Source organism: Quercus lobata, chromosome 8 (assembly GCF_001633185.2).
Source record: "Quercus lobata isolate SW786 chromosome 8, ValleyOak3.0 Primary Assembly, whole genome shotgun sequence".
In the NCBI taxonomy this organism is placed as follows: domain Eukaryota; kingdom Viridiplantae; phylum Streptophyta; class Magnoliopsida; order Fagales; family Fagaceae; genus Quercus; species Quercus lobata.
Genome location: NC_044911.1, coordinates 17,551,893 through 17,579,807, shown reverse-complemented (window position 1 = coordinate 17,579,807; position 27,915 = coordinate 17,551,893). Strand labels below are relative to the sequence as shown.

The following is a 27,915-nucleotide window of genomic DNA, read 5'->3' as shown; positions in this document are numbered from 1 at the left end:
CTATAAACCAACTCCATCTCCCTCACCCTTTCAAGTTCCAAAGCTATTGGCTAGCTGATTTTTCCTTCCCCAGTATTGTGTTCCAAGCTTGGAGCCACTCAACCCACTTAGGAGAAGCTATTGATAAGTTTGTTAAGGACAAATCCATTTGGAATAAAAACCAATTTGGGAACGTATTCATGAAGAAAAAGAGGATAATGGCCAGGCTTAATGGCGTCCAAAAGGCCATGGTCATTAGGTCAAATGTTCACTTAATTGAGCTAAAAAAAAATGTTGTGGCTAGAGCTAGATTTCATACTTAATCAGGAGAGAGATATCTGGGCTTTGAAGTCTCAGATAAACTGACTAGTGGAAGGGGAGAAAAACACATCTTTCTTTCATGTCTCTACTCTTATGAGGAGAAAGAGGAACGGATTGATGCCATCAAGAATAATGTGGGTTAGTGGGTGTTTGAAGAAGGGGAAATCATGAATGTCATTGGGAAAGGCTTCGAGGACCTGTTCTCTTCTTCAAAGGATTGCTTCCCTCGGTTGGATTCTCCCCTTTCACAATGGCAAGCTAGCTTATCTGAAGCAGTTTGTGCAGACTTGAACCAATCCGTTACAGATGATTAATAACAATGGCACTTCAATCAATGAAAGCTTTCAAAGCTCCCGATCCGAATGGTCTTCATGCCAGGTTTTTTCAACGGTTTTGATCGACAGTGGGTGCTTTAGTAAACAAGGAAGTCAAAAAAGTCTTCATTGCCAAGAAAATTCCAGAATATCTGAATAAAACCTATTTGACTCTCTTTCCAAAAATCCAAGGTTCGGAAACTCTTGGTAATTACCGTCTTATCAACTTGTGCAACACTAAATACACGGTTGTGTCTAAGGTCATTGTCAACAGGATCAGACCTTTGTTAGGGAACCTTATCTCCCTAATGCAAACTGCTTTTGTTCCAGGAAGGAGGGGGACTGACAATGCCATAACTATCTAAGAGCTAGTTCTCTCCATCTATAAAGCCAAAGGGAGAGAAGGCTTTATGGCGATAAAGATCGATCTTGAGAAAGCTTATGACAAGCTAGAATGGAGCTTGATCAGGGAACGTCTCTTCCATATCAATCTTTCTCCTAACCTTATTGACATAATTATGAGTTGCATATCTTTAGTGTCTACTGCTATTTTATTTAATGGAGGTGCCATGAAACCTATTATCCCTTCAAGAGGCTTCAGGCAGGGAAATCTGCTCTCACCCTATCACTTTATTCTGTGTATGGATTGGCTAGGGGAACTCATTGATAACAAATGTGCTGAGAAGTTCTAGACCCTTGTAAAGTCAACAAAAAGTGGCTTGTCTTTCTCCCATACGTTCTTTGCAAATGATTTGGTGCTTTTTGCCAAAGTAAACCAGGTAAATTGCTCCACCATCAGGGATGTAAATGATGAGTTCTGCAAAAAATCTGGTCAATCAATGAGTGAAGCAAAATCAAGGGTCTATTTCTCCCCAAACATAGACAGAGATACTAGAGAGTCCCTTTGTGACATTCTTAGGTTCCAATCTACTCATTCATTTGGTAAGTACCTAGGTATTCCCATTTAGCACCCCGGATCCTCCACTCAGGACCTTAACTTTATCCTTGATAGAATGAAGCAAAAACTTGTGGGCTGGAAAGCTAACTTATTGTCAATGGTAGGTAGGGCTGTCCTTATTCAATCCTCTCTCTCCACCATACCTGTATACGTCATCTAGTGTGCCCCCTTTCCGGGGAGAATTTTGAGTGGCATAGATAGAGTGAATAGGAACTTTCTACGGGGATCTACTGAGTTGGGTAAAAAAATTCACAGGACCGGATGGCAGAAAATCACCAAGTCTAAGAAAGGTGGTTTGGGGTTTCAAATAGCTAAAGGCAGGAATACTGCACTGCTGGCTAAATTGAATTGAAGGATGCATACGGAGCAAGATGCATTGTGGACTCGAGTCTTGAGGAGTAAATACTGTAGTTCAAGAAGGATTAATTCCACCAACCCGAATAAACTTCCCTGCTCTCAGGTGTGGAAAGGCATTAAGAAAGGAAAGGCCACCTTTTTAAAAGGAGCTAGATGGTCCCTCGGGAAAGACAGCAACCTGAGCTTCTGGAGTGATAAGTGGTCAGATATGGGTCCGTTGAGAAGTGCCATCCAAGGTCCCTTAACGCTTGAGACAGAAAGATTAAGGGTCAAGGACGTCTTAGCTGATGGTAACTGGGACTGGACAAAAATTTCTATGGAGTTACCTGTGAGTATGAAAATGACAATCTAAGCAACTCCCTATGCTATTGCTGCCCCTTCTGCGGATAAGTTATCCTGGTCCCATAATCCTCGAGGAATTTTTTATCTCAAAAGTGCATATGATCTGGCCACTGATAATGAGCCTTGCCACTTCAATGGGGATTGGATTTGGAAGTCAAAAGCTTTACCTAAAATTAAATTCTTTGTTTAGAAATGCATGCTTAATAGTATTAGGGTTAAGTCCTACCTCGTGGAAAGGGGGATGAGTACGAACCTACTATGTCCTTTGTATGGAGTGGAGGTGGAAACCATTACTCATGCACTTTGGGATTGTAAGATAGTAAAAGAAGTTTGGTTCAATCTGGGCATAACAAGGAATGACGCTGACTTCTTCATAGGAGAGATTACTCCGTGGATGATTAAGAGTGCTAAAGTGGACCATCCCCACCACTGGAATACCATCTTCCTCTTTGCCATTTGGATAATATGGCAAAGGAGAAACTTGTTCATATTCCAAAACAAGTCCACACCTCCTAACATTCACCTCAAAATAATCCAGAGAGCTCGAGAATTCATTCACTTCGGTCTCAATCCAAGAGTAGAACCTAGGCGGGTCATTAAATCCATTAGGTGAGAGAAGCCTAATAGGGGGTGGGTTAAACTAAACCTAGACGATTCATCTTCAGGAAATCTAGGTCTAGCGGGCTGTGGTGGCATCCTCCGTGATGAAAATGGGAACTGGTTGTTTGGGTTCTCCAGGAAAATTAAGATTGCCTCTAGTTTTATGGCTGAGTTATGGGCTGTGAGAGGATGGTTTATCTATTTGCCTTCATAGGAATTTTCCTGATGTTGAGTTGGAGTTGGATGCAAAAAGTATTTTTGATGTTTTAATGCTTGCTCACTCCCAAGTGCAGGAGATCGTTGCAATATAATTCTCGGAATACCGAGGTCGAACCACAAGGAGCAGGGTAAATTCAAAGGCAATGTAATTAAAAAAAAACTTTTGGTGAAGATGAAAAATAATTTTTGTCTGGTAATTGTTGACAAGAATAATAATAAAAACTGATTTAAATCAATAATGTAAATACTAGGGCATCAGGGTGTTTCCCTATATCAATATGAAATTTTTTATGATCTAAGAAAATATCTATTTCATAATTGATTGTTCTTATACAATTAAAAACTTATGATTCGGTTGAACTGAGACAATTCAAGAACGCATGATAATCTCGATTGATAATGCGGTTAGAAAAGTTTTCAGAAAGACCCATTCACTTTAAATCTTGATTTCTATTTAAAACTATTAGAAATTCATCTAAACAATAAGAAAAACATGATTGAACTTATTGAAAGCATGGAATAACTAATACATCAAAAGAAATCTAATTGAACAATCAAATATGTTGTAGATAAAATCCTAGAAAGAATCACATTGAATATTCATACCGTATAGAAGAAACATAACCCCTAACCCTAGCAAAGAGTTTAGGCTGCCATTAGAGAAAGAAAAATACAAGGTTTTCTCTACCAAAATTTGTTCTACCAGCCTCCCTTCAAAATCCCTAATGTCTAAGTGTCCAAAAAAAATAAAACATTTACTATTTTAATTTCCATCCAGGTTTACAGCGGTAACTTGTGAGTTAATTTCGGCCTTCAAAAATTGAGAATTCCAGAAAACTCAAAACTGAAAAGTTGTAGATATTTAAGTCACGGTTCCAACCCATCTAGCCTTGTTCAATTGGATTTTTGAGGAGAGAGATACGCCCAAAATACTGATCAGTGCTCAAATTAGATTTTTCCTTTTCAGATTCTGCTTCTTTGATTTCTTTTCTTATTTGAAGCTTCCAATTATGGTAGACGATCCAAGCACTCCAGCTGCACCTCCTTAGACATTTAAGCATGGTCCTTTAACTCCACTTTAATTCTAGTTTGGCCTCCATTCTCTCACAAATTTCTGTAAACTCATATTTCTCACATAATTTCCTGAAAGTAGAAAATTACACACAATAAATAGCATTTTATTCAAGAAATTATGTAAAGATAAATAATAGGGACTAATGCAAATCATGGCTTAATTATACAAATTAAGCATAATAATAAGGAAATAACGCCCATATAAATATATAACAAGTATACATTTTTAAGGCGTTATCATCTAACTAACCCGAACCAATCTAATGCTACTATCTCTGCCATTCGTGATTACTGCAGGCAGATGGTGGCACAAATTCCCCAATTCAAGGTTAGGCCCTGTTACAGGGAGGCGAATAGATGCGCTAATAAGTTAGCCAGAATGGGAGTGTAGCAATTAGTAGATTTTAATTTCATGAAGATTCCCCTCTAGAACTTCAATCTGTTTTATTTTTTTGACTATTCTGGACTGTATGTTAACAGGGCAACGTTAACAAGTGTTGCCCTCATACTTTGTTGGTTGCTTAGTGTTCGAATGAATTTCCCTTTCTACCAAAAAAAAAAAAATTTTGGGGCTTTGATTTTTTTGCTTGTATGTTTTGGGGTGTTGTTTTGGCTTAATTTTTGTTATTAGGCTAATTTTTTTTTATTGCTTTTAAAAATATCAATAATATTGTTGAGAGGGGCAAAGTGCAATTTTATTGAAACAAATTGCTAAAAATAATATTATATATATGTACTAATTTTTTTTTTTTAAATCTAGGGGGCCAATCCCCCCCCCCCCCCGCGTCCAACAATAGCTTCGTCTCTAATTGTGGTGGTGCTATTGATGTTAACTGGGTTATTAAATATATAGAATATTAGTTCGACTAGGACATTTAGAGGTACTAAAATAATTTTTCCTCATAATTTTCACTATATTTATTACACCAAGTTTCTTATTACACTGCTATTATGTATATAATTTTAAAAATCATTATTGCATATTACATACATAATATTAATTCACTATTATTGTCCATGAAATTTTACTAAATACAACACAAAATAGAAGAATAAATTGGTTCAGTATCTCCTAAATTGAATGGGGATAGGTGTATGGGATCATTAAGCTTAATTACAGTTTGTTATGTCCACACATACAAAATATCTAAATAGAAACAATATAAAAAATATGCTCATGTGTGTGTATATTATTCATCGAATAGAAAATAAATTTGCAAAGTATGAAAGTGAAGTGTCAAGTATATTATAGTCCAAATTTTGTAGGAGAAAAAGAAAGAGAAAAATAAAACTAATGGAAATGTTATTTTATCGGACTCAATTAAGTAGACCAATAATTTTTTGTTAAAAACAACTCTAACAACTTGTTTAACTTAAATAAAACCATAAATTTTAACCAAAAGAAAAATCTATTTTAAACCTACATGTTTATATATCATACAATACATACTTATGTATCTTACGATTCATGAATCCACATAATAACTCTTGTTGTGATTAACTTATTTTGTATATGAAATGAAATTTCATAATCTAAATTAGGTCAACAATATATTAGCACTTTAGGAACAACCCATAAGAGGCCTAGAAAAGTAAACTACAACTCATAGGTGTATCTTACAATTCATGAACTCACATAATAACTCTTGTTGTGATTAACTTATTTTGTAAATGAAATGAAATTTCATAATCTAAATTAGGTCAACAATATATAATCACTTTAGGAACAACCCACAAGAGGCCTAGAAAAATAAACTACAACTCATAGGAAAGAAAAGCCGTTAATTAATACTACATTTTTAAAGCCATTTTCAGATTGATTTGGCCTACTGTCTAATAGAAAGAGAAAGAAAAGTGGTATAGATTATAAAGCGCAAGAGTGATCCTTTGCACGAGGGTGATCCTTTGCCAGACATTGGAGATAAACCCCTTCCACCTTCTGCATTTTCGCCCAAACACCGTTTAGATTGATGGAGAGAGATGAAGAATAGAGTAGAGTAAAACAAATTTAGTCCAAAATTAGCCTATTTTTAACTAACTCTACTCTACTCCCCTCTACTCTCTCTCCTTCTCCCTCAATCCAAACAGCCTAAATCTCTGCTTGTGAAGCTACTCATACAGTAAAAGTGATATGTTCAATAATTTTTTAAATTCTTGTGTTATATCGGTAAATCAAAGATTAATTGGTTTTCCATTTTTTATCCTCTTTGATGGAACTTCACTTTTATGTGTGTCGTTTATTAACCAGAATTTGTGAACAATGCTTTACATTATCATTGAGTATATTATCACCATTAATTAGGCTTTAGCTATTCTTCATGTTCTGTCCATCATATACCAAAGAGAGCTTGGTGCAAGGCATCAACATGTTCCAACACCAAAATAAATGTTTGAAATATGAAAATAAAGATAATTGACTTCAGAACTTTTTTTTTGGTTGTAAAAGATCTTTCAAGACTACACAACTTAGATATGGTAACAAGAAGAGCAGTAATAGAAAAGAAAACTATCACGCTTTCACTGCATCCAAGGCTGCAAACTGGTTCGTCTCAGCTTCTGGAGCCGCAGAGCCCTTGAAGAGCAATATTGCAAGGCTGCCTATGCAAAAATAGATGAAACAGCCAGAGCAATGGGTCACAAACGAACCAAAATCTGTCCCTACAATGCATTGCCACCCAGGTCCGTATGTCGTATCAAATTCCTGCAATGATGATACAAGCCAAATCAGTCGACCAGAATATAGCCAAGCCAAAGTTTCACTTGCATAGTTGCACTAGACCATTTGGGAAGTTGCACTAGTCTTGGTTCAGCTAGATATTAGTTGATATATAGCATAAATATGTCAGTTTGAAGGTAAATATAAAGCCTTTTTGGAAATAATATGGGCACTTGGGTGATTAGTCTCAAGCATGATATAAACCAGAAGATCCTAAATTCAATTAATCATATGATGATTAGTGAGGTTTTTTTGGGGGGTCTCATGAGTTGGAAGTATATATATATAAAAAGGAAAAAAGAAAGCCTTTTTGGCACTTCATTTATCTTTTGACTAGGATTTTGTCATACAAGCTAGCGAGTTCCAAATCCATGTCATGAAATATGAACATTTTGATGACCTAAAATTGATACTCTACCTTTTTAATGAAGCGGGCAATCTCAGTAGCCTCAGTAACATCGAAAATGTCAAGCGCTTTTGATGCTAGGTCAAGGGCATCTTGCTGCATGGTTTGGAGCATATCAGTCTCTCCAATCACTGCTTTTCCTTCTAACATGGCTAACAAATGAGAGATCTACTTGGTTTTCTGGAAAACGCTCGAGCTGCTGTTGGTATCGGGAGAAAAGTAGAGCAAAAAAGCTAAATTTTTTAGACTAGTTTGTGGATGAGGGTAAGATGAGAGTGGTAGAGATTTTATTGAAAACTTGGAATTATAGGCCTGGTGCTAGTAGGTCAGCCACGTGTTTGATCTCTTCTTTGTGGTTACCAAAAGATGCTGTACAATTATGCCAGTGAGCCGACTTGACCATTTTGATAAGAGAAATGTAGTGGAGACAATTTTTTCCCCACTTGTTAGAGTAAGAGTTGGTGAGTTGTGACAAAAATACCACTTTCACATGTGTCTATCATGTGTATTTATTGTTAATACTAACATTTTTTTTATTGGGCATCAAATACATCAAAGCATGAGTCCGAGTTCCCTCACTTAACATGCTGCTCCTTGCATCCGATCTGTAAATTGTTCACTTAGCCTATTAGCGGTTGTGTTGTAAGATTTTAGTCTAAGAGCGATATAATATTTCTATGGTCACGCTCAGTTAACGAAACTATAATAGTTGCCCCTCTAACCATTTTTTCTTTTACTCGAAATTTTTTTTTTTGAAAAATTGTGTCCATAAATTTATTGTTTTGATGATCTGGCTTGCTCATGAAGGTGTGAGCAGCACGTGGGGTAGTGCTAAAGGTGCAGGAAGAGCTTGCTCGAGGCCAAGGCATTAATGATTACCAGGATTGTTTTTGGTCCTACTTATCTTGGACACGTGGTTCATTCTTTGTGGCTTGTCAGCAAGATTTTGCCATGTGTAAACCAGCAAGATAAAATTATATGATTGCCCCCTGATATTTTTTTTGTCGAGTTCTACTGTCGTTTATTTTCCTCGAGACCAATCTGGAAGTTTTGAGACTCATGACCTTCTTGGCCGAAAATTCAAGATAGCACCCACTATGAGTCAATGTTTGTCATGCGACTAATAATCATAAACTAACAAAGATAAATCTGCGTAAGCAAGAACCAATAAGCTCAAAGGGGCAAAACTAATTTGTACAGATAAACAGTAGGAATGGAAGCTGGGCCGCTTACAATGAAATGTATGCTTGCCCTGGCCATGCATATTTAGACTAAGAAGCAACATGACTCCTTGAGAGTATACATCCAGATGAGGCCTTCGGGGGAGTGTTTAAACCTCAATTAGGATCGAGAATCCTGGAACTAATTTAGTCAAAAGAGAAGGATTCCTTGTTGTAATTTAAATTTCAAACCCTTAATGACAATTGAAAAATCTTGTTTAGACCCCCTAGTTACTTAATTATGCAGTAGATTAATCTATTGATTTCCAATTAGGCCTATTTAGTTATTTGAATTATGATGATTTAACCATAATTACAACAAGTACCAAATTTGTAAATTACGTAATAAACAGTAATTGACATACAAATATGGTAACGAATTAAAAAACCAATGGAGAACATCCCTAGAGTGACATCCCAAACAAGGCAATCTACTATATGAAGAAAAATTATAATATAGTTCAAAACACTTGACCCTAGACTATACAACTAATCAGTCAGCTTATTGCTACAATCCAAACCTGTTTCGGAACATCTGAATCCTCGTACAAGGACCCTTCACAAAATGACCCATTCTTGTTCATGACGAGAACCTCTAATAAACTCCAAGGACCCTCCTTGAAGGTTTGATAACCACAAAACCACATTAGGGTTGATGGCTCTATGGTTTCAAACATGACCATGCGTATGACAACAAAGTCCATCTAAAAAAAATGCTTTCTGTTTCTGAACTCATAGGTTCAACAACTGAAGGCTTAGATTTTCTTTCAGTGCACGAATTCTGCCTATTTTTGCCTTTAGAAGTCTTGTAATAACATAGCTTTTATATGTAATGAAAACTAGGGTATGAATTCCAAGGCAATTGACTTCAATCAAAACATGTTACCTATATAAGTTTGCAATTTTCAGTCAATCAAGGGACCAAATGTCTGTCGAATTGTTCACAGAATGTTATTTATGGAAGCATCGTAAGATAAAATCAGGAAATAGAAAATGACTAAGATGGATAAATATGGGTAAGCATGTAATTTCTTGTGGAAGAACATAATTAAGCATGCATGGATATAATCAAGTAACGCATATAATCAATATGTTAATTACAGAATCAAATAATGGATCTAATAACATGTTAATATTCTATTGAGCCTAGGTTTTAGGCTGGCAAATTGAAAACAAAAGTGTGTCTTGTAACTCTTGTTAGTGTATTTCAAATTAATTTTTTAGACAAGATTGCTGCCACTACAAAACGCGGGGGTATTAATGCATAACACCATTTGACATGGCTTGCCTTCCTACAAAAGTTTTCTTCGCAATTATGATATTAATGTGCATTGCAGCCACTTCAAAAGCTAGAAAGCCATTCATGTTGGAGAAAGAGAATGAACTATCCCTGGATAAAAGTCACAAAACATTGCCCTCACCTGGCGTTTAATTTAAAGGACGTTGGAGTCTTGCCTTCTGTTCCATCTGGTGGCGTAATAGGCCATGGTAAACATGACATCTTTCTTTTCCATAAGTGAGAGTATTAGGTGCCTTGCACACATGTAATGTGTCTATTATAAGAATAAAGAAAATATTTGTTTCAATGTTATCATCAAATTTAACCAAAATTAAGGAATTAAAATTAAATGTTAAATTGCACTGATTCGGGTTAAAAAAAACACTAACAGAGACTAATTTTCTGCATAAACTAATTTCAATTAAGAAAACTTTTCAATTTTCTGAATAAACTAATTTCAATATAAAATTGCAAAAGTCAGATTCAATGAATTAAGTAATATGATTATTTATCTCCACATTTGTCCAATATAAATCTCAATTTCCTTTGGACTTCAAATTTAAACTTTCATAATTTTTCTCATAATATCTTTGGTTCCCTTTCTGAAAGTTATGTTAATATCGTAATACAATTGGTAATATAATCATAGAAATGTTGTAGCAACACCAAAAATAATCTAATCTCAAGCATCAAACAATATAATCTTGAAGGCAATATTACTAGATATTAACAAGTAATTTTAACTTTTATCAAGAACATCGTCATTTTTCTATGTGCTTTTCACTTTAATTTCTAAAAGCATGCTGCAACAAGTTTTACCTTGAGAATCTAGCTAGGAATTTTTGTTGATACAACTAGGAAAAGAAGATAATACGAAACATAATTAATATATATATATATATATATATATATCAAATTTTGAAGTTTTCCTAAATCCTATTTCTTGCAAGACCAATTAAAAATATAAATATACTTGAAATTTACCAACTTTACTTTTCCAAAATTGGATGTAAAGATTTTTTTTTTTTTTTTTAAATTGTGTTTAGAAAGGCTGGAAAGAAATTGAGTATTCTACTTTCCTTTATCATATATATTATATTAAAGTTGAACTTGAAGCACAATCATAATCTAAATTGGATCCAAATTATTTCTAATTAGTGTCAAATATTTTAAACCTTGTGTCCAATTTATTTTTCTTAATTTTAGTACCAAGTGACCCATTTATAATACTCAGTATGAAAGTCGAGATACAACTAGGAAAAGAAGATAATACGAAACATAATTAATATATATATATATATCAAATTTTGAAGTTTTCCTAAATCCTATTTCTTGCAAGACCAATTAAAAATATAAATATACTTGAAATTTACCAACTTTACTTTTCCAAAATTGGATGTAAAGATTTTTTTTTTTTTTTTTAAATTGTGTTTAGAAAGGCTGGAAAGAAATTGAGTATTCTACTTTCCTTTATCATATATATTATATTAAAGTTGAACTTGAAGCACAATCATAATCTAAATTGGATCCAAATTATTTCTAATTAGTGTCAAATATTTTAAACCTTGTGTCCAATTTATTTTTCTTAATTTTAGTACCAAGTGACCCAGTTATAATACTCAGTATGAAAGTCGAGATGACCACCTCACACTCACTCCCCTATATAAAGCTACTTCAAAATCACTACCATTGAATATTTCTGCATAAATGCATTAGTTACAACCTAGTTTAAGAACGAAAGAAATAAACTTTTGCCATGAGTTATTGAATCATCAAGCAAAAGCATGGATTAAGAAGACTGAGATATAAATTAAGACCATATATTTTGCAATTTAAACAAAAATTACCACCAATAAAGATACAATTATATCTAAAACAACAGTGATTAAAATTGATAGTAATCTTTGATTATAAAGTAAAGGCAAGCTTTGAAAAAGTTTTACAATTTTTTTTTAGGGCAAAATAAGGCTTTACTTGTTAGACTTAGTCTTCGTTTGAGAACAACTTATTTAGTTTTTTGTTGAACGTGTGTTAAAGTACATTTCTACTTTGAAAAGTAAGAAAAAGTGAGATTTTAAAAACTATATATATAAGCAAAGACCTCATACGAGAGAGTAAATATTCTGCCAAGTGGCACATTGTATGACACTCTTTTTCATTTAGGTTTCCACCCTATCCAAATTTAGCATTTATGTCAAACTATTTAATAATGATAGATGCATTTATTTCAATGTATTAATTAATAAAATTCAAAGAATTTGGATACATTTATAACTTTAAATACTTTGGATAGGTACGAATGAGAAAAGGTAATGTTTTAAAAACTCAATATATATATATAAACAGGGACGTCACGCGAAAGAGTAAGATGTTCTACCAAGTGATGCATTGTATGACACTCTTTTTCGTTTAGGTTTCCACCTCATCCGTATTTAGCATTTATGTCGAACTATTTAATAATGGTAGATGCATTTATTTCAATGTATTAATTAATAAAATTCAAAGAATTTGTATATATTTATAATTTTAAATGCTTTGAATAGATATGGATGGATCTAAAAAGTCATGAGAAATGTACGAATTAAGAAAACTTTTCAATTTTCTGCGTAAACTAACTTTAATGTAGAATTGCAAGTGTCGAATTCAATAAATTGAGTAATATGATTATTTGTTTCCACATTTGTCCAATATAAATCTCAGTTTCCTTTAGATTTAAAAATTAAACTTCCATAAAATCTCTCACAATATTTTTGGTTCCCTTTTTGTAAGGTATGTTAATTTCCAAAATATTATGTTCATCTTAAATATTTTGTTTAGATTTTATGTATACATTTTTACTGATGTATCATTGTAATGTGTTTAAGCTGATTTTTTCATATTATGTGTCAATTGAGATTTTTGGTTTTTCATATGATGCATATGCTTGGTAAGGATTTGTAGTATTTTTGGTGTTTTGGTTGTTTTTAGTTCAATTAAAATTTGGAGGTTAAATTGTGATATTATTACGTCATTATGACATTATTTTTTTTACCGTTGTATCATGAAATTCTAGTAGTTTTATAGCTAATTGATTGAGAAATCCTTCTTTCAATTTTCACCCTATTATAATTACGATCTTAGAAAATCAAACTTTTCTTCAATTAAAATGTTAATGTGCCTTAATTTTATCTCTCATATCAATTTTGAAATTAAAGAAAAATTACTTTCATTAATATAAAAATTGTAGGTGTTGATATAGTGGAGAGAGACTTGGCATAAGAAATGTAGAAATTAACACTATAGATTCTAAATATAAAGTATAAATTATATAAGAAAGACACCTAAGAACCAACAGGTTTGTAAGTGACAATGTGAATTGTGATCTTGTTGGTTGCATGAATTAAAAGAATTTTTATTCCTCTAATGTATTTAGTTTTACTAGAAAAATTTAAAGATTATCTGTGACTAACAATAATAATATTCGTGAATGGGTCATAAATAATTTTTTACAAACAAAATTTATCAAAATACATGGCACAATGTGCAGGCTAAAGGAAAAAAAACTGCAACATCAAATGTGCAGTTACTCTCCTCTGTAACCGTAGAGAATCTTGATCCACATTAAAGTATGGGCAAAATTGTAAATTACCATTTTCTAATATAGAAAGTAAATCTATATCAAATTATGAATAGATCTTGTCAGATATTTTTGTTAAATGAACTTTGGACATTACTCCATAGAACATTAAAAAATGATAACTCCTCAATATTTTCACAATATTTTTATAACAAATCTTAAGTATTAGGTTGTTACTGAATATTATTGTTGGAGCAAAAAAGTAATCTTAGTGTTAGGTTTAAATTTAAACCAATAACAACTAACCACCTATAATTTATTGTGAAAATATTATAGACGTAACACCTCTCTAAAACATTTAATAAAAGCCCTCTAAATGAGAGTGTCATTTATTCAACTAGCTATCAGTCTATCACCGGAAGGAGAGTGTCATATATTCAACTATCAGTCTAAACACCAAAAGAGTTGTCTCATCTACTTAACAAGAGTTTGACTTAATTTTTATTTTTTTTATTTTTATTTTTACTGAAATCTCTTTTTATTTTAATAAGAAATTGTTACATTATTCACTAATTAAATAAAACGTGGAAATTAAAACTCACTATCACTTATTATTTTATATTTAAAACAAAAGGATACATTCAATTAAAAAAGTACTGGAGGTAAGCGAAACTCACTTAACAATTCATATCAGCATTTGACATGGCTTGCCTTCAGACAAAAGTTTTCTTCACAATTATGATTTTAATGTGCATTGCGGCCACTCCAGAAGCTGGATAGCCATTCATGTTGGAGAAAGAGAATGAACTATCCATGGACAAAAGTCACAAAACATTGCCCTCACCTGCCGTTTTAAAGGACGTTGGAGCCTTGCCTTCTGGTCCATCTAGGGGCGGATCAGGCCATGTTAAACATGACCATTAAAATCATCTTTCTTTTCCGTAAGTGAGAGTAGTAAGTGCCTTGCACACATGTATTGTCTATTATAATAAAAAGAAAATATTTTGTTTCTTTGTTATCACCAAATTTAACCAAAATTAAGAAATTAAACTTAAATGTTAAATTGCACTGATTCAAGTTTAAAAAAAAAAAACACTAACAGAGACTAATTTTCTGCATAAACTAATTTCAATTAAGAAAACTTTGCAATTTTTTGCATAAATTAATTTCAATGCAGAATTGCAAAAGTCAAATTCAATGAATTGGGTAATATGATTATTTGTTTCCACATTTGTCCAATATAAATCTCAATTTTTGTGCTTAAAAATTAAACTTTCATAATTTTTCTCATAATATCTTTGGTTCCTTTTTTGAAAGGTATGTTAATATCGTAATACAGGTTATATAATCACAGAAATGTTGTAGCAACACCAAAAATAATCTAATCTCAAGCATCAAACAATAAAATCTTAAGGGCAATATTACTAGATATTCACAAGTAATTTTAACTTTTATCAAGAACATCGTCATTTTTCTATGTGCTTCACTTTAATTTCTAAAAGCATGATGCAACAAGTTTTGCCTTGAGAATGTAGTTAGGAATTTTTCTTGATACAACTAGGAAAAGAAGATAATACGAAACATAATAAATATCAAATTTGAAGTTTTCCTACTAAATCCTATTGCTTGTAAGACCAATTAAAAATATAAATATACTTGAAATTTACCAACTTTACTTTCTCCAAAATTGGATGTAAAGATTTTTTTGTTTTTGTTTTATTGTGTTTAGAATGACCGGAAAGAAATTGAGTATTCTACTTTCCTTTATCATTTATATTATATTAAAGTTGAACTTGAAGCACAATCATAATCTAAATTGTATCCAAATTATTTCTAATTAGCGTCAAATATTTTACACCTTGTGTTCAGTTTATTTTTCTTTTTGGTACCAAGTGGCCCATTTATAATACTCAATGTGATATTCGAGATGACCACCTCACTCTCACTCCCCTATATAAAACTACTTCAAAATCATTACCATTGAATATTTCTGCATGAATGCATGAGTTACAACCTAGTTTAGAATGAAAGGAATAAACTTTTGCCTTGAGTTATTGAATCATCATGCAAAAGCATGGATTGAGAAGACTAAGATATAAATTAAGACCATATATTTTGCAATTTAAACAAAAATTACCACCAATAAAGACACAATTATATCTAAAACAACAATGAGTAAAATTGATAGTAATATTTGATTATAAAGTAAAGGTGAGCTTTGAAAAAGTTTTACAATTTTTTTTAGGGAAAAAAAGGCTTTACTTGTTAGATTTAGTCTCCGTTTGAAAACAACTTATTTAGCATTTTGTTGAACGCGTGCTAAATTATATTTCTACTTTAAAAAAGTAAGAAAATGTGAGGTTTAAAAAACTCAATATATATATATATATATATATTATAAAAGCAGAGAACTTATGCGAGAGAGTAAAAGATTCTGTCAAGTAGCACATTGTATACCACTCCTTCTCATTTAGGATTCCACCTCATCCAAATTTAGCATTTATGTCAAACTATTTAATAATGGTAGACGCATTTTCAATGTATTAATTAATAAAATTCAAAGAATTTGTATACATTTATGACTTTAAATGCTTTGGATAGATACGGATGAATCTAAAAAGTTATGAGAAATATCACCGCGTATTCTAAGTGCGGTAATCATTTTATAAGTATAAGTGCTTATGGGGTGTTAGGGGTAAGGGTTGAGGTTCAAGTCTCCAAGAGGGAGCTTCACACACATATACACTTAGATTAGGTTAGAGTAAAATTTCTATCTTGTATTAAAAATAAAAAAAATAAAAAAATCATGGGAAATGTACGAATTAAGAAAACTTTTCAATTTTCTACATACACTAACTTCAATGCAGAATTGTAAGAGTCGGATTCAATGAATTGAGTAATATGATTATTTGTCTCCACATTTAAATCCCAATTTCCTTTAGAATTAAAAATTAAACTTCCATAATTTCTTTCATAATATCTTTAGTTCCCTTTCTGAAAGATATGTTTATTTCCAAAATATTATGTTCATCTTAAATATTTCATTTGGATGTTATGCATACATTTTTACAGATGTAGCATTGTAATGTGTTTAGGCTAATTTTTCATATTATGTGCCAATCAAGATTTTTGGTTTTCCGTATGATGCATATACTTGTTAAGGATTTGACATATTTTTGGTATTTTGGTTGCTTTTAGTTTAATTAAAATTTGGAGGTTAAATTATGATATTACTGCATCACTATGGCATTATTTTTTCTGTTGTTGTATCATGAAACTCTAGCAATTTTTATAGCTAATTGATTAAGATATCATTCTTTCAATTTTCAACCTATTATAATTACGATCTTAGAAAATCAAAATTTTCTTCAATTAAAATGTTCATGTGCCCTAAATTTACCTCTCATATCAATTTTGAAATTAAGGAAAAACTACTTTCACTAACATAAAAAATGTAGGTGTTGATATAACAGAGATAGAGACTTTAGTGGCATAAGAAATGTAGAAATTAACACTATAGAATCGATATATAAATCATAAATCATATAAGAAAGACACCTAGGAATCAATAGGTTTGTAGGTGACAATGTAAACTGTGATTTGGTGACATTTGTCGATTGCACGAATTAGAGGAATTTTTTCCCCGTAATGTATTTAGGTTTACTAGAAAACTTCAAAGATTAATTATGATTAACAATAATAGTATTCATGAATGGGTCATAAATAATTATTTACAAACAAAATCAATAAGATTATATATATAAAAGCAAAGACCGCATGTGAGAAAGCATGAGATTTTGCCAAGTGACACATTGTATGACATTCTTTTTATTAAGCTTCCACCTCATCCAAATTTAGGATTTATGTCAAACTATTTAATAATGGTAGATGCATTTACTTCAATGTATTAATTAATAAAATTCAAAGAATTTGTATACTCCCTCCGTCCCAATTTGTTTATCATATTTGAAAAGTCAAACCTTTTAAGAAAACATAATTTATTGTCTTGTCAGCCTTATAAAAATGTACAAGTTTGCAAAACTACCCTTAAATAAATTTATCAGCTTTTTTTTAAAAAGATTTATTCTTAATGAGGCAACTAAAAAGTTGCCCCAATTAGATTGATTTTTTAAATATTTGTTAGTTTTCTTTTCAAATAGTTTTGAAAATAAAATAGGAGTATACTAGGAACAATAGTAAATTAATAATTTTTATTTTTAAAAACATGACAATATTTTGAGACATTCCAAAATGGAATAGAAGATAAACAAACTGGGACAAAGAGAGTACATTTATAACTTTAAATGCTTTGGATAGATACAGATGGATCTAATAAGTCATGGGAAATGTACGGGTTAATAAAACTTTTCAATTTTTTGCGTAAACTAACTTCAATGCAAAATTGCAAGAGTCGAATTCAATGAATTGGATAATATGATTATTTGTCTCCACATTTATCCAATATAAAATCCCAATTTTCTTTAGACTTAAAAATTAAACTACCATAATTTCTCTCACAATATCTTTGGTTCTCTTTTTGAAAGGTATGTTAATTTTCAAAATATTATGTTCATCTTAAATATTTTGTTTAGATTTTATGTATACATTTTTACTGATGTATCATTGTAATGTGTTTAGGTTGATTTTTTTTCATATTATGTGCCAATTGAGATTTTTGGTTTTTCATATGATTCATATACTTGGTAAAGATTTGTAGTATTTTTGGTATTTTGCTTGTTTTTAGTTCAATAAAAATTTGGAAGTTAAATTGTACTATTATTGCGTAACTATGGCATTATTTTTTCTATTGTTGTATTATGAAATTCTAGCAATTTTATAAATAATTGATTGAGAAATCCTTCTTTCAATTTTCACCCTATTATATTTACGATCTTAGAAAATCAAAATTTTCTTCAATTAAAATGTTAGTGTGCCTTAATTTTGTCTATCATATCAATTTTGAAATTAAAGAAAAACTACTTTCATTAACATAAAAATTGTAGGTGTTGATATAGTGGAGATAGAGACTTTTGTGGCATAAGAAATGTAGAAATTTAACACTATAGATTCTATATATAAAGTATAAATCACACAAGAAAGACACATAGGAACCAACAAGTTTGTAGGTGACAATGTGAACTGTGATCTAGTGACATTTATTTATTGGTTGCATGAATTAGAGGAATTTTTCCTCCAATGTATTTAGTTTTACTAGAAAACTTCAAAGATTATCTATGACTAACAATAATAGTTTTCATGAATGGGTCATAAATAATTTCTTACAAACAATATTTATCAAAATGCACCACACAATGCGCAGGATATGGGCTAGTTGTACATCTAAAAAAAAAAAAAAAAAAAAAAAAAAAAAAAAAAAAAAAAAAAGAGGCTTATAAAGTAACTTCAAATGGGCGGCAAAATTTGCTATTTAGATTGATTTTAGAAAATTTTTTGGTGAATAGTATGTGCGTCAAACATTTTAGTTAGTTAGACTATTTTTTTTTTTTTTAAATGGAACTCGAGTCTCTAAAACTCGAGTTCCAAGATTTTTCACACGGAACTCGAGTTTTGTACAAATGGAACTCGAGTTTCTTAGACTCGAGTTCCACCTTTTTTTTTTTTTTTTTCTTTAATCCATGTCAGAATTCATCTAAAGAGGGAATGGGTTGGAACTCGAGTTCCAAAAGCAGTCCAACTTATTAAAATATTTCATCTGCATCCTATGTAGCAAAATTTTTTCTGGAAAGCTACTATTTGGCAAATTTTGCCTCAAATGGGCAGTTTCTCTCCTTTGTAACTGTAGATAATCTTGATCCATATTAAAGTATGGGCAAAATTGTAAATTAGCATTTTCTAATATTGAAAGTAAATCTATATCAAATTATCAATGAATCTTGCTAGATATTTTTGTTAAATGAACTTTGGACATTACTCCATAGAACATTTAATGCAAGCCCTATAAATGAGATTGCCATTTATTCAACTAGCTATCAGTCTATCACCAAAAAGAGAGTGTCATTTATTCAACCATTAGTCTATCACCAAAAGAATTGTCTTGCACGTCTACTTAACAATTTACAACACTACCACCGTACATCTTAAGTGCTTTGGTCACTCCATAAGGTGGAGGGCAAAGGCGGGAGTTCAAATCTCTAGCAGGGAGTTTCACACACATATATACTTAGATTATGTTAATATAGAAATTCTATCTTGTAAAAAAAAAAAAAAAAAAAAATCATAACACTACCACCGTGCACCCTTGGTGCGGTGGTCACTCCACAAGTATAAATGCTTGTGGTGTGTTGGGGGCAAGAACCGGGATTCAAGTCTCTAGGAATAAGCTTCTGTTGAGGTCTAAAAAGGATCATAGTAAGGGAGGCCCAAAAAGAGTGAGCCAGGCCCAAAAGGAAAAGAACAAGCTAAGTCCAAAGAAGCAGGTGCAAGGGGACCACGAAGGAATAAAGAGGCCCAGGAGGCTTGAAGCCCAGACAAAGAAGTATCGAGAAGAAAAAGAAACCCACGGCAAGAGGTTAAGTAGTCAGGATCCTCAACAACCATCAAGAGGCGCGAATCCTTCCAAGCACACAGTCAAAAGAAAGACTAGGATAGCTCGAAAGAAAAGGACAGAAAAAGAAAATAAGAAACAAAGCAAAAGAACACAAGCGCCAAAAAAACCCAGTGACCTCTCATGGCACAAGCAGAAAGAGTCTCGGGGAACCAGAACAGAGAAACACAAAAAAGAGAATGGTAACAGGCGGCTTTCAAGTTGGCAGAATAGGATTCCGCCCAAATGGGAAAAAAAAGGGGAAAGTGGAACTGCCAAACGGTGAGGCCGAGAAGGGCATACCTCAGCACATCTCGAAGAAGGTAGCCAACCAGGGACTTTCAAAAGAATCAAAGCTGAAAGAAGGAAAGAATGCGAAAAACGGGAAATGGGACTTACCGAGTGATAGGCACGGAACAGGCTTTGTTCACAAGAAGGCAAAACAGGGGAACCAATGGTTCTCCGGGAAGGCCAGAACTTCATTATAAAAGGAAGGGGTAAGTTGCGAAGAAAAGGGGCAGCGAAAAAGAGAGAAAAAGAAGAGATTTTCTAGAGAAAAAAACTATCAGTAAAGTTGTGGTGAAGAGAAAGAAAACACTAAGGGAAAAATGAATATTGCTTCCCGGTATCCTGTAAAAGCCACTATTGCACATACTCGGATTCAAAGAAAATCAAACTTTGCAAGTTTTGAAGGCTGAAATAGCCATTCAAAACTGTAATTTTTGAGCTTGATTGAACCTTGTATCACGTCCTAGTGAGCTTTCTGTAACTTAACAAAGAACATATTAATGAAATATGTCTCAGTAATCCCAGGATCCCTTTAACATTATTTTGTACCTCTTTGTTGATCCTGTTTTTCTTTTCGAAATTTATCTTGTTGTTTTGGCATGCCTCTCCATACGAATATCCTTACTTGTCATTTTACTTGTATTGTAGGAAGCATCCCCTGTGCATCACTTGATTCTTAAACAACTTGTTAGCTGCGGTGAGTCAAGGCCCGATTCACCAAACCTCTTATTAGGCCCGGGATCCTTGGGCCTGAGTGTCAAAAAAAAAAGGCACTCTCACATTTTGGGGACTCCACTGGGGACTGGGCAAAGAAGAGGGCAGAAGCAATCCCTTCACAGAGTATGCCTCCAAGACAAAGAAACAGCAAAGGAACTAATGTGCCACCTACGGCCTCTGAGCCCGTAGGAGAGAACAAGGTAGCTTCTAGGCAAAGAGGCGGGATACCCCTAGTAGAACAGGAGGTTGTGTCAGGACAAAAACACACAAGGCAGAAACCGGACCTCATGGCCAGGATGACAGCAATGTTGAAGGATCTGGAACAAGAAGTTCATCTTCTCAAAGAAGGCAGGACACAAGAAATCAGGGACAATATTCCCCCTACTGGTCACCAAGATGGAATGCAACCAGAAGGAGGGTCAGCAGTGGGAGGAAGAGCCAACCCTTAGTACTTAATACTGGCAGATGTCAATGCCCTCCTGGAGTAAGAAAGGGAAAAACTCTCAGGGATCCCCAAGCAATTCTCTCCGGATCCCCTGTTCCCTCCAGAACTCCTTGGAAAACCATACCCTAAGGGGTACGAACCCTCAAAGTTCCATCCTTTCAATGGAAGAACTGGAAGTGCTGTGGAACATGTGAGTAGGTTCATCCACACTATGGGCCCCTATGCAAGCGACAGAGAATTGTGTCTAAGGTAATTTGCCAAATCCTTAGTGGATAGGGCATACACTTGGTACACTACGTTGAAACCCGGGTCCATCAAAACCTGGGATGACATGATGGAAAAATTATGCGCCAAATATTATCCTGGTGAAGACAAGATCCCAAATATTATCCTGGTGAAGACAATATCACTTTCCAGAACTTTCAGATGGTAAGGTAGAGACCTGGAGACGACCCCGTCCAATTCATTAAAAGATTTGAAGATGTGTCCCTAGATTGCTATGGGGACCACGAAGAAAAGGAGCTCGTGGAAACCTGTGTAGCCAACATGCTTTTTGATTACAGGCTCAACCTTGAAAATCTGTGTATCACGCAGTTTGCTGACCTGTTATAGAGAACCAAAAGGACGGCACAAACTATGAGGACAAAAAGAATGCCCGTGTCCCAAGCTATGACAGCATCAGTAGGAGAAAAAAGGAAAAGGCCAGATGGGAAGGTGTTCGAGGAACCACCGGTGATCCCATGTACAGCTGAAGAATTAAGCCATGTCTTAGACAAATGGATCAGAGATGGAGTTGTTAGGCCATTCACTGTATCCAGGCCACCAACCGAAGAAGAAAGGAAGAACCCTTTATTTTGCAGAATCCATAATTATGTCAAGCATTCTACCAAGGATTGCTGGACCTTTCGTAGACTCTTCCACAAAAAGTTGAGGGAAGGAACCCTGGAACTTACTCAGAAGAAGCCAGAAGTGCAGAGAAACCCCTTACCTAACCACAAAGGGAAAGGGGTGGTAGCAGTAGTAATACATGGGAACCTGGCAGAAGCAGGAGAATCCGAAGGATCCTTCCACTCGAGCACAGTCAGGACCCTCCAGAAGAATCCCATGTTCAGGTCACTATTCAACCAATTGGGATTTGGACCAGAAGCAAAAAGGGTAGGCACAGAGTCTCTCATGAGTATAGCAGCAGATTCAGGAATGGAATGCTTTATAGTAGAGTCACATGCTAGTCGAGCTTTCCTGGAGACAACCAATGCAATAACCTTCACCGATGAAGACATGGAGATTGAGCACCCAGACCACCGTAGACCCCTTTATCTAATGGCCACCATAAACAGCGTCCAAATCAAAAGAGCACTAGTGGACACGGGGGCATCATTCAATCTCATAGCCTTGAGTACCCTGGAAGCTGTGGGTTTAATTGACAGAAGGATCCTGGGGGCTCCCATGGAAATAATAGGATTTGGAGGATTGGTGGAATCAATAGAAGGATACGTGCAGCTAGCCTTAAGGGTAGGGCCAATAGTAGCCCTGACAAGGTTTCACGTGATTAATGCAGAAGTTTCTTACCATGTGTTGCTGGGACACCCGTGGCTTCATAAACATCGCCTTATTCCATCTACGTTCCATCAATGCATTAAGGGGAGACTAAATGGGAGGCTCGTAAGAATGCCTGCCAACCGTAATCCTTTCAGCCAGGGAGAAGTGAACTTTGCAGAAACAATGTTCTATGATGAATTGGAGCCAGATGATGAGAGCCCCGCCCCCGGGACCCCAAGGGCACCCATCCTAGAAGAAGAAGAAGGAGGGAGGGGCACCTGTGACCTGAGGAACCTTCTGGAAAGAAAAAGACAAAAGAGAGAGCCCAACTCTTCAGGATCCCGAGAATGTGTGGTGGTACGGGAACCCGGAGGGAGGCTAATCTACCATTTGTGAAGGTGCGCGGGACCTGAATGCATTATGCAGGAAGGTCCCGGACCACCAAGCTACATGATGGCCCAAGAAGAAATTCCAGAAGAACCAATTAAGGAAGCCCAGATTCAGCCTGAGGAAGAATTAAAGGAAATAGATTTGGGAACCGAACCAGGATCCTGAAAGCCTGTCTTCATTAGCAGTCTACTGGTGGCACAAGAAAGGGAACAACTGGTAACCTTACTTCAAAAATACAAAGATGTGTTTGCATGGACCTATGATGAGATGCCTGATTTAGACCCAGGATTGGTAGTCCATTCTCTTAATGTGGACTCAGGGATGAGGCCAGTAGTTCAACCGGCTAGGGTCTTCCACACCGAGGTAGAAGCTCAAATAGTTCAAGAGGTCAAAAAGTTGCTAACAGCTGGTTTAATCAAACCCATCCAACACCCAAAATAGCTTTCCAACATTGTACCTGTGAAGAAGAAAAATGGTCAGATCCGTTGCTGTGTGGACTTTCGCAACTTGAATAAGGCATGCCCTAAAGATGAATTCCCCTTGCCCAATATCGACCTCCTTGTAGATTCAGCTGCAAGAAGCTCAATGTTCTCATTTATGGATGGGTACAGTGGGTACAACCAAATCCGCATGGCTGCCAAAGATGCAGAGAAGATGGCATTCAGAACTCCAATTGGGAATTTTTACTACACCGTAATGCCCTTTGGCCTCAAAAATGCGGGGGCTACGTATCAGCGGACCATGACAGCTATTTTCCATGACATGATACATGAGGAGATGGAAGATTATGTAGATGACATTGTGGTCAAATCAAAGACCAGAACAGAACATTTCCAAGTACTTGAGCAAGTCTTTGAAAGATGTAAGAAGTACAAGTTACGTATGAACCCCATGAAATGCGCCTTCGGAGTGTCTGCTGGAAAGTTCCTTGGGTTTCTGGTACATCACAAAGGCATAAGTGTGGATCCAGCCAAAACCATAGCTATCGCCATAATGAGAAGACCAACTACTGTTAGGGAACTCAAAAGCTTCATGGGAAGGGTCTCCTATATTAGGAGATTTGTGCCTGGTTTGGCCTCAGCTACGGTAGGTCTATCCAAACTGTTGAAAAAATGGACTGAATTTACATGGGGAGCGGAGCAGCAGGAGGCTTTCCAAAGAATTCAGGGCATCATGAATCATTTGCCCACCCTCTAGGCACCAGTATGTAGGCGACCTCTGCTATTATACTTAGCATCAAATTTCCAGGCAATAGGAGCTTTGCTAGCACAAGAAGATGACCAGGGGAATGAGCAGCCTATTTACTATGTAAGCAGAACACTCAAGGATACCGAGACCAGGTACCCCAGAATAGAGAAAGTTTGCCTAGTACTCATCTACGCATCCCAAAGGCTAAAGAGGTACTTCTCAGCTCACCAAATCCTTTTGGTGACCAAGTCTCACCCCATAAAAGTACTCCTGCACCAACCCCTTCTCACGGGAAGAATAGCACAATGGCTAGTCTTGCTCTCTCAATATGACATAGGCATCAGAATTCCTAAGGCTGTCAAAAGCCAGGCCATAGAAGATTTGCTAACTCAGTTCCCAAGAAAGGAGAAAGGCCCGCTGAGCGAAGAAATCCCCGGCGAGGTAGTAGTAACAGAGATCCCAGGAAAGAAATGGACCATGAGGTTTGACAGGTCGGCTATAGCAACTTCAAATGGGGTAGGAATTGTATTAAGTTGTGAAAATGGGGACATCATACCCTTGTCTTTCAAGCTTGGTTTCTCGTGTTCTAATAATGCAGCTGAATATGAGGCATACTTAACCGGGCTGACTATAGCACTCAGCATAGGAGTGAAACACATGAGAGTGTTAGGAGATTCCAATCTTGTAGTCTTCCAAGTGAAAGGTAACTTTGCGTTGCGGGAATAGAGCTTAGCAGCCTACAGAACTTGGGCACAAAGGCTGAAGCTGGAATTTCAGACCTTTAGCATAGAGTACACTCAAAGAAGTGAAAACAGGTTTGCAGATGCGCTCGCCACTCTGGGATCCCAAATACCATTTAAAGGGAGAGACACGCTAATAAAAATAGGAAGGCAGGAACATTCTATTGTAAGGATCCTCCAAGGGATGTACCCTGGAGAGTCCAAACAGTGGGATTGGAGGAACGAAGTCAAAGAAAAGATGAAAGAGGCAGGGCCCAGAGGGAACATCAAAGAACTAATGGATTACACTAAGATAGAAAGGGAATTGTATAGAAGACTGCCAGGTGGAATATTGTCCAGATGTATCACCGAGAAGGAAGGAAAGTTGAAGCTAGAAGAATTACATACCCAAGCTTGTGGAGTTGCAGAAAAGGTCAACCTATATAGGAGGATGCAACGCATGGGGTATTACTGGACAAATATGGACAAGGAGGCAGCAATTATACAGGAGAAATGTCAGGAGTGTCGGTTGGCAATAGATAAAGAAGAAAGCTACGCTGTGTTTATTGCAGAAGATTGACGGGTTCCTTTCATAGGATACCTGGCTCAGGGGATCCTGCCAACTGATAGAACACTAGCCCACAAGCTCAAGAAACTAGCGGACAGATATTTCCTGTAGGACGACATCTTATTCAAAAAGGGATACAGTGCGGATCCCTTAAAGTGCCTGGGGCCAAAGAAAGCTAGAGAAGTAGTCAGGTAAGTTCATTCCGGAGATTGTGGAAGTCACCCGGGGAAAAGAAGGCTGTATAAGCAATTACTGTTGTTGGGATATTATTGGCCAACGATGAAAATGGACTCTAAGGAGCTAGTCAAAACATGCCATGCCTGCCAAGTCCTGGGAGATGCAATTCACACTCACCCAAATGTTCTACAGGATATGAGACACCATGGCCTTTTCACACTTGGGGGCTTGATCTCATAGGGCTTATAAACCCTCCATCCAACGGTTACATATGGATCCTGGTAGCTACCGAGTACTTTAAAAAATGGGTAGAGTCCATCCCTTTGAAAAACGCCACTGGAGCAGTCGTAGCAAATTTCATTCGAAACCATATCATTACAAGGTTTGGGATCCCCAGAAGATTGATCAATGACAATGGAACCCCATTCATAAACAAAGACATGAAGGGGTTAACTGAAGCATATCACATCAAGCATGGGAGGTCTACCCCATACTACCCACAAGGAAACGGCCAAGCTGAAGCTACCAATAGGGTAATGTTGAAGATCCTTAAGAAGATGAAGCATGAGTATGGAGGGAAATGGAGTGATCATCTGGCAGATGTACTCTGGGCATGTAGGAGCTCTATAAAGACAGCCATAGGATTCTCCCCATTTTCCTTAGTCTATGGAACAGAAGCTATCTACCCCGTGGAGTTAGTCATTCCTACACCAAGGGTAGTTCTGGAAGAAAGCCAAGAAGAGAGTGAGAACACAAATAATGAAAGGAGGCTGGCAGATCTGGAAGGGGTAGAAGAAGAAAGAGAGCTAGCCAAGAAAAGAAGCCAGAGGTACCAGCAAAGAATGACTAGAGCATATGCACAAACAGTACGCCCAAGAATGTTAACTAAAGGGCAATTGGTACTAAGGATGGCGGAGCACGTAAGGAGGAACCTACCAGGGCCCTCCAAGTTCACCCCAAAGTGGGAAGGACCCTACATCATTAGTGCAGCCCATGAGAGTGGGTATTATTACCTTACCAAGGAAGATGGGACAGTCCTGACAGAACCCATAAACGGGAAATGGCTGAAACAATACTATGCATAAGGACGAAGGGATCCCGGCACATCAGGATCCTTTTACCAGCTTCACAACCCGCTAAGTGTTTTTTTTATTTTTATCTTTTTTTATTTCCTTCAGCTTTTGTCATGAATTCTGGTCTAAATGATTTTATTTAGGAACTTATGATAGATTGACACTCTGTGGTCAATACTACACTAAATGATTTTCTTTGTTCCTTAAAAGATGACCATACTTAATGAAATTCCTTTTTCTTCAATATTTAAGTCTTTCTTTTAACACTGCAAAGTCCAAGTTTGGATAGATTTAAGGAAGGATACCTGAGTCAAAAAAAAAAAAAAAAAAAAAGGTATGTAATACCCTTTTACATATGGCCCAGGATTCACCTCACAGATGATTTCAGATACCCCACAGACAGTTCCAAGTGCATAGGTCAGGATCACAGGCAAAAGTAAAATACCCAAGATACCTAGCCTACCACTTAGTGAAAGAGGGGAACCTGTCAAAGTTCATGAACTAGGACCGTATCTCAAAAAAAAAAAATATATATATATATATATATATATAAGGGAAAAGATACCAGTGTACCCAGTTCAGTACTTGCACAATAGACCACCGGGTACTTGAACCAGAACTTACAGTAAAGCCTGTAGGAACCATGGTCCAAGACTCAGGAAAGAAAAGAGAAAAGTCATATATCAAAAAGAAAAAGAAAAAGAAGGCAACATATCAAAGAGAAAGGCAGATTCACATACTAAGAAATTAGAAGCAGTTTTGAAACACAAGCAAAAAAAAAAAGGAGAGCAATGTTCAAAAAAAAAAACTTATACAACCCCAAATTTGTTTATATAAATCTAAAGTAAGCTAAGGAATGAGGCCAGCCAACAAGGAGCCATCCGGAGGAATGACAGGCACAGTTGAAGTAGAAAGAATCCTTTGTC

The 27,915-nt window shown here is 35.4% G+C and overlaps 1 protein-coding gene across 1 annotated transcript; it reads right to left on the bottom strand.

Annotated features, from left to right (window-relative positions):
- Positions 1-6,551: 6,551 nt before the first annotated feature.
- On the bottom strand, positions 6,552-7,566 carry LOC115955076 (dynein light chain 2, cytoplasmic). Its single transcript, XM_031073126.1, has 2 exons — positions 7,299-7,566; positions 6,552-6,865 (listed from the first exon to the last, which is right to left on the bottom strand). Exons 1-2 carry the CDS (start codon positions 7,434-7,436, stop codon positions 6,674-6,676), a joined length of 330 nt encoding a protein of 109 aa, XP_030928986.1. The 5' UTR covers positions 7,437-7,566; the 3' UTR covers positions 6,552-6,673.
- Between the last annotated feature and the right edge of the window lie 20,349 nt (positions 7,567-27,915).

Excerpts from the sequence above, each read along its gene's own strand:
- LOC115955076 (XM_031073126.1), bottom strand. The coding sequence starts at position 7,436 with ATGTTAGAAGGAAAAGCAGTGATTGGAGAGACTGATATGCTCCAAACC. Across the intron at positions 6,866-7,298 it reads TTGCCCGCTTCATTAAAAAG|GAATTTGATACGACATACGG; the intron begins GTAGAGTATCAA and ends TCATCATTGCAG.